General features: G+C 50.3%; 1 protein-coding gene across 1 annotated transcript; it reads left to right on the forward strand.

The window, feature by feature from the left end:
- Positions 1–4: 4 nt before the first annotated feature.
- Positions 5–10820, forward strand: LOC126544738 (uncharacterized). The gene is made up of 2 exons (XM_055077823.2): positions 5–304; positions 7976–10820. Exons 1-2 carry the CDS (start codon positions 26–28, stop codon positions 8414–8416), a joined length of 720 nt encoding a protein of 239 aa, XP_054933798.1. The 5' UTR covers positions 5–25; the 3' UTR covers positions 8417–10820.
- The last annotated feature ends 1078 nt before the right edge of the window (positions 10821–11898 follow it).

The following is an 11898-nucleotide window of genomic DNA, read 5'->3' on the forward strand; positions in this document are numbered from 1 at the left end:
GCATCTGGATGCCGAGATCCTGTCCATGGAACTGTCTAGGAGCCGGCTGCCCATGGACCCCGTGGACACGGCGGAGTTCTGCCTCTCGCTGGCGCGAAAGCCCGTGTCGATCTCGTGGCCGAGGCTCCTGGCCAGGATCCTGGAGCTGCGCGGAAGCAGGGAAGCACTCGTGACCATGTTCGAGTACCTCAGGGAGAGCGCCTCGAGGTCCACCGTCTTCACGTGGCTGGCTAATGTGATGCCCCGAGTCGCCGAGAAGAGCATAGAGAAGGTGGACCTCGCGGTCGTCTCTGAAGACATGACGGTGAGTGGAGGATGTTTAACCATGGCAAATCGATTCGACTCAGTGGCATTAGCTGCCGAGCTGTTAATGCGATTAGAAGCGCTCGAACCCCCCGCAGTTGCTCAGTGGCCATGGTGTTGGGCTGCTGAGTACGAGGTCGCGGGATCGAAACCCGGCCGCGGCGGCCGCCGCATTTAGATGGGGAGCGAAATGCGAAAACACCCGTGTACTTAGATTTAGGTGCACGTTGAAGAACCCCAGGGGGTCGAAATTTCCGGAGTCCTCCACTATGGCGTGCCTCATAATCAAAAAGTGGTTTTGGCACGTAAAACCACACAATGTTTAAGAAGCGCTCGACACCATTATAGGCCAGTTCCCACGGTATTCAAGAGAAAAAAGAAAACTAGATCACTCACCAAGTTTATGTTCTGAGAAACTGCGGGTATTGTTAGGGGGCAATGTGTCGGCAAATTTTATGTGTGTGTCATTTAGGGGTTAGATGAAAACTCCGAAAACCTTGTTCTCGGTTATTTTAAAGATATTATACGATACTTTTGAATTCAAAAGTTTCTTGGTATCTATGGGAGGACCGAACTTGGCACATTATTCGTATTTTAAGGAAATGGGTACTATTCTGGGGTTGACGTGTTCTGAAAGCTTCAAACGTTATGTGCTTTGAAAATATTTACTGAATGCTCGCCTTTTCGCATATTTTTATGACATGTATAAAGCACATATAGCCCAGTCTCGTCGAGGAACTATGCGATACATGTTGTTTATATTCTGTGGAAGTAGGAAGCATGTTGCCAGTAACCTGCAGCGATAAATGTTTAATTTGTTTAGGTTAATTACATCCTTTATATAAGGCTAATTATTCAAGCGTTCCATATTGTCACAGTGCCGTTATTCGAAACGTTTTCCAGATTACTAAAACAACTCCACAAGATCCCAACTTCAAATTCGGATAAAATATCTAGGGGTAATCTTGTGCAATGTGCGGCGAATTTAGGAGTTTCATGGTTTATGTAAAAACGGTGGAAATATTTACTGAATCCTCGTTTTATTTGCCCTATTCCCATGCGTTTCTCCAGTGCATTCGGTGAACTAGGCAATTCGCCAAGCTTATATTTGCTAGAAATAAGGTGCATCTTATTGTTAATATGAAGGCAAATATCAAAGCGTGTTGGTTAATTTCGTTCGGCCTTTGCACTAAATTACACATGAAAGTGCTCCGAAGCGTTGTAGGTGCTTTCTACGAGCGGTGAAAAATTTTTCACGCTGCCCTGTCATAACTGCAACTGCCACCAAGGTCACATTTAGGGAATGTGAGGGGAACATCACGGAGCATCTCTGTGCGAAATAAAATGCGGTTGGATCAAAGACAGGCTTTCTAAAAAAAATAATGATTAAATGTTAGAAGTTGTCATGCGGCCGCTATCATCCGTGTTTCTCAGTTTCGTGAGAGAGTCTACACCAAGTTTATATTTCGCAGAAAGGGGTGTCGTGGCAAGTGCAATGTGTGACAAAATTTTCACGTTCTTGGCTTGACTAAAAGCGTTGTAAATAATAAATTGAGCGTCATTTTTTTTATGTCTTCATTAATGATACGACATTCGCCTGGCGTCCCCGGTTAACTGTATGAGGCAGCTTCTTTGTTTGCTGACAAAGGGCCAAGTAATTGTAGGAAAAGTTCAAAGCGTCTGGGTTAGTTGGGGCCTTGGCAATTAATTGCGTATGCAAGCGCTCTGAAGATTTAAGAGTGTTCTTTCGAGTGACGCAGAACTTCGCTCGTTGTCCTTGCGTATAACTATAAATGCCATCATCATTAAATTTAGCGAATATAGCGGGAATACTAGGGACAATTAGGCGGAAAGTTACAAAATAGGTGGAAACGCTATGGAGTGCGTACCCTTTAACTTGGCACCCATTCTGTTAGCCTAATAACGTATCAATTGGTTAGCCCACGCATTGCCCGGGCGGCACAAATCCTGTTAAAAATCAACTAGGCTAATGTTGTGGAGAAGAGTTTTTCATCAGTTTCTGTTAACACGTCTCAATCGTGTAGCGCTTCTCTCGGCCTGCCTCTGTATAACAGCCTGTGACCTCCTCTGACGCAAATTTGCGCAATCTGCAGCTACGACGGAGGCGAGGCAGAGATTAGAACAGATTGATTGATTGATTGATTGATTGATTGATTGATTGATTGATTGATTGATTGATTGATTGATTGATTGATTGATTGATTGATTGATTGATTGATTGAGTTTAATGCCCTCAAGAAACACTGCAGTGGCTTTGAGAGACGCCAAAGGAAAGCGCCGAGTTAATCTTGACCTTCTGGGGATAACGTGCACCTAAACACAAGTATAAGCGTTCTTTTTTTTTTTTTTTTTGCATTTTGACTCCGTCAAAGTGCGGCCTCTGCGGTCGGATATCGAGCCCGTGTCCTCATGCTCAGCAGCAGAACGCCATACATCCACTGAGGCAGCGCAGCGGGTGTGACGAGAACCGAGACTATATGCGTTGAACGATTTCTACTGCAACTTTCTGACGAGCTTGCTTTTGCTACACTCTTCTAGTACACTGTACTTTTGCGTGCGTTCTACGCCGCGTCACTCTTTTATTGTCATCTTCACCTAGCGGCTGCCACTACATGAATCCTCCCCCCTCGCCCCTCTCACTCTCTACTGGAAGCGGCACTGTTAGGGGTGAAACTTTCAACGATGTCAAATTCTGCCATTTTGCCGAGGTCCGCCAGGTTGGCGCTTTGAGCCACTTGGGGAGGAACCCTGTGACCCAATCAGAGCTGACTAGATGGTAAACTTGACAATATAATGGAATGTCCCAGTTTCCAGAATCCCACCCCACGTTTGACGAAACGTCTCCTTCCTGCTTTCCTACTGCCTCTGTTTGGCTCCGCGTTTCCCCTGGCGGTGTTTTTTGTTGAGCCGTTCGGAATTCCCCGCCGGCCGCGTCGGTCACACAGTGAACATCATCCATCCGGCTTTGTCCTCTAACGCACATTTCATGTTAACGTTAAACGTTAGACAACACGAAGGCACTCGCTTCAATGGCCTCTACGCCACGACTTTGAATATGTCCGTAACGTTGCAGCCGAAGTCAGCAAGGACCGCCAGGGTGACAGACACCGCGCCGCTCGACGCCGATTTCGAGCAGCGCAACGCCAGTTTTGTCGAGATCTTCCTCCAGGCCATGGCGTTCGTTCATGGCCGGCTCGTGCAAAGCCCGCCGACGCGGCAGGAATTCATCGTCTCTCGGCTGGAGCAACTCGACGAGCTGGACTATTCGGAGGCCACGTCGTCCGTGGTGGTGCCGACGCTGTACCAGCGCGAGCCGCACTTCTACCCGGTGGACGTGCCGCCGTACTTCAACTACGCCACCGTCGGGGCGCTCATGGCGACGCGGATCGCGGAGGTCGTCGGACCGGCCTTTACGACCGCGAAGGAAACGGTGCGAGTCCCCACCAGTCGCTTCTAGTAGAGTTTTAAAGCGAAAGCTTTACTGGCCGCGAACTTGCGATTTCGCCGCGGCCGTGCTCCGAGGAGGCACATGACGTCGCACCGCGTTCCTCGTCGTTGCGCTCGCCTCCGCTCGCTTAGCCAGCTGCGTCGCATGCCTGATAACATGTCGGAGGATTGAAAAGGAGAGCTCGCGTGCGCCGCAACCGCAGCTGAGGCGGCAGTATGGACGGCGACAATTCTGATAAGCAGGAGGAGGCCTGGAATCGACATCGGAACGAGATGAAGAGGAAACGAATCGCCCAGGAAACAGACGAACAGCGCGCCGAACGACTGGCTGAACGCCGCAACATAGCTAGACAACAAGACTAACCTGGACTTGCAATTAACCAAAGCTAACCATGCTATGCCTTAGCTTTCGCGTCGTATATCCTGGCATAGCCGAGTTAAACCACTGCCAATTTTTCTTCGGAGATTACCAGAGTGAACCCTGGCGATGGGATCGTTCAGCTGCGACCAGAATCATGGAGGAAGGAAAAAAAAGACTACCTGCAAGCGTCAGGTCACAGTGTTGAAGCCTGGTCACAAAAAATTACGTAAAAGAAAGGCTCGTGGGAATCAGGCCGTTACCAAGCGCTAAGCAAGCGATAGTTTCTAGCCGTCGAGCGCGCTTATAGGGTATGGCGGACAGGAGAGAGGAGAGTGGGTGGCGAGGGCCAATCGCGAAGAGATCGTTGCTGGGAGCCAAACAATGGTTTGGAAAGTCCGGCAACCTTGGTGGGCCCACAACCAAACAACGAATGCTCAGACAGGCCCCGAACCAAGGCTGGCGCGGCGTCAGGTGAGGTTTCCTTGCCCGAGGTAGCTGCGTGACGTCACGCACCCTTCCTCCTTCCTCTATGATGAGAATGCTGGTTAATACATGGACTTGGCTAATCTTCTTGCTTGTTGGTCCATCTTGCGACGTTACTTATTAGGCTTTATTTTTTTCTAAATTTCCAGTTACTCGTAGTTTTCTAAACACAACAGGGCAATTAGACTGTGGGCACATGGGAAAAATTGGCTAAGTGTTCGATTTATACCGCAATATTTTGTTGAATATGGCCAATCGTAGGTGCCATCTAAATCGCGCGGCCAGCGACGGCTCCCTAGCTTATCTCGGAGGCCATACTTTTTGTAAGTTCTGGGGTTTTACGTGCCAGAACCAGGATATGATTACGAGGCACGCCATAGTGAGGTATTCCGGATTATTTTCGACCACCTGGGATTCTCTCACGTGCACCTCAGGCACGATACACGGGCCTTTCCTTTCTTTTCTTTCTCATTTTCTTTTTCTTTTGCATTTCGCCCCCATTGAAATGCGGCCGCCTCGACCGGCGCTTTGATTCCACGCCCTTGGGCTCGGCAGCGCAAGCGCCCATGCCACTATGCCACCGCGGTGGGTATGCTGTTGTGTAGTGCAAGCGCCAGGAGCAATTCTAGAATCCCCAATTACGCCATGGTCGCCTTGTTTCGGCCGTCGCCTATATTGCAAAGTCGCAAAGACGTTTGAAGCCAGAAGAACGAAGTCTAGGTACACCCATGTGCTGTCCATCATTGCCATGCTAATTGAACCGCGATGCTTGGCGCTCCTATAGACATTAGCGCCAAAATTTCCTATAGCAATTTTTGTAGAAAACTCTTATGTTATTTCCACCTCAGTTAACACACACGGGCAAGTACACGGGACAAAATTTGCAGAATCTTTTTCTCGCTCCCAGCAAATCAGCTTTGAGACGAGTGACAGCAGACGATGGGACCGCAGTGAACGAGGGTGAATGGTTGCGAATTTATCAAAATTTGACTCCTGATTACTCCTATAACACCTGCTGCTGACTCCTGCTATGGCACTTGCAGCGAAGCTTCTCAACGGTGAAGTGCATAAACTTAGCATGAGATTCACACGTTACACAGGTAATTAAGAAGATAAATAAAGATAATTGTATGAATCGTACTTAGTTTCAAAGCATTGAACTGCCGCTTCATGAAAGCTTCGCCTAAAATAGTTTCCAACATGTCCGTTGGATCTATATAACTTTTTATCCTAGCAGGACTTTTAATCACGTATGGCACGTATAAAAATTCTAGTCCTAGAGCAGTATTACTCGAAGAGGTAGGCAATACTTCAAGGTTAATTATTACTGCGTAATTGAATAATGAACAGTTCCCTTTTTCACTTATCAGTTTCTGGAACATATTGCCATTTGCGAATTGGAACCAGGGAGCTTTCAAAGCGTGTGTACTTAGGAAGAATTCTGAGGTTAGTACAAGCTCAATAAATTCGTTTCGGAAATGTGCGAGGAAATGCAATTTATTTTCAGTTAGCATCGACCGTATACCGACTGTATCCGCTGCATGCTAAATGGCCTGTCTAGCTGAATTTGGTGTAGCTACAGATTAACTTCTTCGATAGGCAGCGCGTCAGCGGTAATGTTTAATGCATAAATTTTGTTGTCCGAACAGATCACCATGACGTGCCCAGGAGACAGGCTTCAGCTGTGTTTGGTTTCTACAGATGTGCGTACAAGGGTATCAAGTGTAAAATCACTGGCACACCATCAATCGTTTGGCTATTTGCGCACACATTAGATTAGCTGACCAAGAACCGTGCTTTTGATCAAAGGTTCTAAATTTCACTGTTCATTTTATTTCACTCGCTGCGTCAAGTGTCCGAACAAGAAAAAAAAATTCACCCACGATTCCGATACTCTCTAATGTGAAATTTGAGCGCTGCTCTGTACATGTTTTCACTTCGCGTGTCAATATCTTCCATAATGATTGCATAGGTACATGTTTTGTATTAGCAAAAGAACGCTGTGGGTAGCGCGTTTTGTTTCCATACATGCCGCGTGCGCTACTCTGCAGCCATATCGCAGCCATCATCGCCGCACAGCCCGTCTTGCGCGGCACTACGCTTACTTCTTCTCACGCTTTTGTTCCACCAACGACAAGAGCGGCCCTTCGTCACGGGAAAGTCGTGCCGCCAGCGTCAGCGGCGGCAACACCTAAGGGAGAGTTCGTAACCGCCCGCCATCGCCCCTTGCTGGAGCACTGATACCCGTCACACATAGAACCCCTTAAACTTCGTAAAGTAGTGCCACGCTTTGAAGAATACCGCCTCCTCCTCGTGCGCTGTGGCCGAGGCCGACGCCGCGTCGCTATTGGCCTAATAGCATCACGTGGGCCCTCGCGCCGCGCATCAGCGCCATTTTTGCTCGAGAAGCGTCTACGGAGTGGCGAGGAGCGCATGTTGGCGCCGTTGCTACGCTCGAGCATTGTAGGCGGCGCCACCGTCGAGGAGGGAGCGTGAAAGAGAGGATAAACGAGGAGGAGTGAAGGCGGAGGAGGAGAGCGTCGCTACTTTACGAAGTTTAAGGGGCTTTAGTCACACATGCTGGTACCGCCGACGAGCGTAACGCTCCCCACTTCACCACCTGCGGCTCGCTCCCCCTTGGAAAGCACAGATGAGGTAGGCGGCGGATGCCGTAGCGGCCGGCAACTCAGCGCATGTGCAGACTGTTTCCCCTCCTGCTTTCGTCCACTTTCCTCCTTGCACGCTCTTTTTTCATCTGCCGCTGCGCTCCTCGTTCGCTTTCATCTTGTGCCTGTGCTCATTCGTTCGGTTACGAGCGAATGAGCACACGCACCTAGAACGGGCGCTTAAGAACTGCGCTGTAAAAGTAAAATGTATTGGCGTAGAATACGGCGCCAGGCGCGCGCCGTATAAATGACCAAAACGTCAACTGTGTAAAACTTGTTCGCGTATGCCTTCGTTACAACTATCTAGCGAAAAGACAACGAAGCCAGATAAATCACAGGGTAATTTTTTATGTTTAAATTGAGATGCCGAAACGATAAGAATAATGGAAACGAAAGTGGATAAAAAAGATAACTTGCCGCAGGCGCGAGCCGAACCGACGTATTCTCACATGCTTTCTTTTCTCTGGCTTCACTGTCTGTTTTCCTCATATGGCTGTAATTGATATCAAGCCACTCGGATTCCCTTATTCTTCTTGCCTTTGGCGTACTTTCGGTCGACACAACGGCGGGTGTCTTGCCCATCGCACGAGCTACCCATCTACCCACAGCCGTGCCAGATGCGCCTACGCAAAGGCCGCAGAGTTCGCCAGCGAGCTATGGTTATGATCTGACGCGTATCGCAACGGCGCCGCAGGAAGGGCCCAGCCGCCCGCTCCACGACGTCTGGTGGTCACGGGACGCCAAGCGCCAGTACAACAACACGGCCCAGTGCCTGGAGCGACTGCACCGCCGCCTCGGTCTGCGGCACAGAGCCGAAGGCCGAACGACAGCGGCGCTCAAACGCCGGGACATGGTGCTCCGCGTCCAGGGCCTGCGGCTGGCCTACGACGCCCTGGTGGAGAGCTTCGGCGTCGCCACCGCCGGCAACGAGTTCCGGCGTCTGTGGCCCGAGGCGCAAGCCGTGTTCTTCGCTCGGTTCTGCCTGCTCTCGTGCGACGTCGACCAGCAGGGTCCCAAACCGGTGCTGTCATCGCGCGCCAATTGTCTCCTGCCGCTGCACAACATGCCGGAGTTCGGGACCGTCTTTGACTGCGTGTCCAGGGAGGACTTCGTATCCGAGCAATGTCTGGCCTAAAGGGTGTATCCCTTTGCATTCACCGGGAACACTGTATACAGGCACTATGTGTTCGAATCAATGGAGGCGTGCCTTTCTGCAAGGTTATGACAAAGCCACGAAGCTCGCTACACACTGTACTCGTAGCAAACCAAAGTGCGAGGATGACATTGACGAGATTCGTTTGTGACGAGTGTGTCTATTCTGAACATTAGCGTCGCACATGTCTTTTCTTGAGACGGCTGGTATTTTATATGACTTCTCTTGCAGAATGATCGTGCAGGCTGTGCTTTCTTTTTCTTTTTTTGATATTCGCAAATTGTAATGTTGCCTTTTGTTGTTACTGTTGTCATTCGTAAAGTTACTACCGTCAGTGATGATGCTAGAAGACATTGTCGCGGTAACTCAGGCGCCCAAGATGCGATCTCTGGTTCAAGGAACTATTTTGATCATTATGTTTCTATAATGGGCGTGAATGATGCTACAGCCGGATGTACATGTAAGTCGTCTTTGCTGCCTAGGACTGATATACACGGACTGAACCACAAAAGCGCTTATTGAGATCGTAATGCATACTTTATGCTGTCGCTTGGTGTAAGTGCGCTCACTATATTCGTTTTGTTCTGTATGTTAGTCACGGCAAATGTATGTTTCTGTGGATTAGGAAGACAGTCGCTAGGATTTTTGGGGGTAATATTGATATATGTGAAGATGAACATTGTGCGAATATCAGTTTTTTCGTTCGAAGCGAGGTCGAAGCGAACAGTTGGAATAGTGGTGTGATTTGTCTAAAACCTTGACGAAAGAGCCAGATGTTTAGAAACCTAGAAAAAAAAATGTTTCGTTAATTACTTGCCAAACGGGGAACAGGTTTGTCTCTCGAATCAGGTTTATTTTCAAAGTGCTAATATACAGATATCTTCATGCAAGAATGCAAGTTCAATTTCCAACTCCAGCTGCGCAGAAAGCTTGTTTGCAGGCTCTTCGTCACTGTTGTGCTTCAGTCTACTTAAACTCTTACGGCTGTTGAGGCCGTGACAGCGTGCCGCGTTCACGCGCCATGCATTGTCGCAGTGCCGTTAAGTGCGACCTTGACTTCGCGACGCCGGCACTTTACGCTGTGTTGCGCAAATTCAGCTTGATACCTTCCATCTACACGCGAACTTCACCTGTTACATTATGTAAGCGCACATATTAACTTGGTAGGTGCCCTCGTCGCTATTGCAGTCCTCAGTCTAGACCGCGCGCATGATATGTGGTCCCAACGGCGACGAGTGCCAGCGTCGCGTCGGTCTTGGCTGTTAGGCCTAACTACGCTGTTTCGCTGGGCGTCAGCCACCGAAGTTACCGTTTTGTGCGACTTCAAAGCAAATCTATTCACAACGGCCATACCGCTCTCGGGAAGCCATACGGCCTCTTCTAATAGTATGTTTAGCTAATCGAGTATACGCAGGTCTTTAGTGCGCGATTACACACACGTAAAAAGTAAATGGAAAGAATGGCGGCGTAATCCGGGTACGGGTTATATGAAAAAAATTACCGACGATTACGTTACTTCCTAATGCGAAATTTGAGCGCAGCAAATAAGCTGTTTCACCTTTTCGATAGATTGAGGCAAAGAAATCGAGCAACACATGTATGCGCTATCACAGAATTTTATTTTTATTTTTCACACGTATTCCTTTAACAAAGACTCCACTAACAGTTCTTGACAGTCATGAAGGAAGCTTTGTGGTCGGAGAAATAGACTGATATATGTTCGACTTGGTACACCAATGCTTGATTCTCAAAGACGAGATCTATACCCTTAATGCCATATTGGCCTCCGCCGTGCATCAGTCGTCGCACTTGCATGAATGGGATTCGCGGAGATACGAGTCTTACACTCACCGCATTAAGTTGTGGAAGGTGCGCTGGCCTCGAGGGATATTTGTAACCGTTTGTTGTCGAAAAATGAGGAATGTCACCTTTCCGCACAGATTGCATGCATGAAGAACACAGTCTGAATTGACACAAGTCCGAGTTGGGAAACGCACACCGGAGATTCTCACGGCACGTATCCGGAAGCGGTTTCACGTCATTTTGGAACCAGAGCCGATCACACACTGAACACACACTTCCAAACGGATTGTCTGTAAACTGTCGCCGGAAAGCATTTGTTGCACCCTGACTGTTTGCGAGCCTTTGTTTGCGTTTGGCCTCGGCCTCGGCCGCGCGAACGGTAGAGTCTTCTCTGCGACGGCGATGAGCTTCTGCTTCAGCCTCGCTTACTGCTGGTTGCTCTCGACGGCGGCGATGAGCCTCCGCTTCGGCGGTGCGAACGGCAGGGTCTTCTCGGCGGCGGCGATGAGCTTCTGCTTCAGCCTCGCTTACTGCTGGTTGCTCTCGACGGCGGCGATGAGCCTCCGCTTCGGCGGCGCGAACTGCAGAGTCTTCTCGGCGGCGGCGATGAGCTTCTGCTTCAGCCTCGCTTTACTGCTGGTTGCTCTCGACGGCGGCGATGAGCCTCCGCTTCGGCAGCGCGAACGGCAGGGTCTTCTCGGCGGCGGCGCTTAGCCTCTGCTTCGGCGACGCGTACTCCTGGATCATCTCGACGGCGGCGACGGTAAGCTTCTGCTTCGGCGGCACGCACCTCTGGATTCTGACGGCGACGGCGCTGGGCCTCTGCTCTGGCAGCTCGTTTAGCAGCAGCAGCAGCAGACGGAGGACTTCCATCGGTCGTCTCGCTCATGGCTCAGAAAGAACTGGCAGATAATTTCGCAGTGGCGAACGGCAGCGGCAATTTCGGCTCGGGCGGTGCACATATACAGATCCGCCGCCACCGATCTGGCTCTCTGATTGCCACCGCACAGGGCGAACGGCAGCGGCAATTTCGGCTCGGGCGGTGCACATATACAGATCCGCCGCCACCGATCTGGCTCTCTGATTGCCACAGCACAGGGGTTGCATTGGAGGAGGAGCGAAGAAAGGAATTAAGTTCGAGCCGGCGCTTTGACAACCGGAGACTCGCAGGAAGAGGGGGGAGGGGGGCGGCGTGTACACCCAGCGGCAAACTATGGGGGCAGAAGCGCGCGCAGCAAGCGGACAACACGATAAAGGGAGGAGGGAAGAGATAGCAGCGACTGACTGATGCCGCTGACGCCGATAGTGAGTCAACCCCAGCTGCGGAGTTGGTTTCAGGGACAACGCCGCCGATGCCGACACAAACAATATGATACCCTCGCTTCCGCAGCGCTAAGAACCAGGTCTAGCCGTGGGAAGGTGGTCACGTATTCGTCGACGTGCCGGGGCCTACGTGAAATAACCGGCGCGTCGGCAACTGAAGAGCACCCTATCCGCCACACAAGAACAGGGGGGGGGGGGGGGGGGACCCTTTCCTCCTCTTTCTGCATGGCGGCGACGGTGTTCTATGCAGTCACGTTATCTTGACTCTCTAGCGGCGTCAGCGGCATCCAGCGGTATCAGTCGGTCGCTGCTAGCGCTGGGGGGATGAAAGGGGGGCG

Source organism: Dermacentor andersoni, chromosome 10 (genome assembly GCF_023375885.2).
Source record: "Dermacentor andersoni chromosome 10, qqDerAnde1_hic_scaffold, whole genome shotgun sequence".
In the NCBI taxonomy this organism is placed as follows: domain Eukaryota; kingdom Metazoa; phylum Arthropoda; class Arachnida; order Ixodida; family Ixodidae; genus Dermacentor; species Dermacentor andersoni.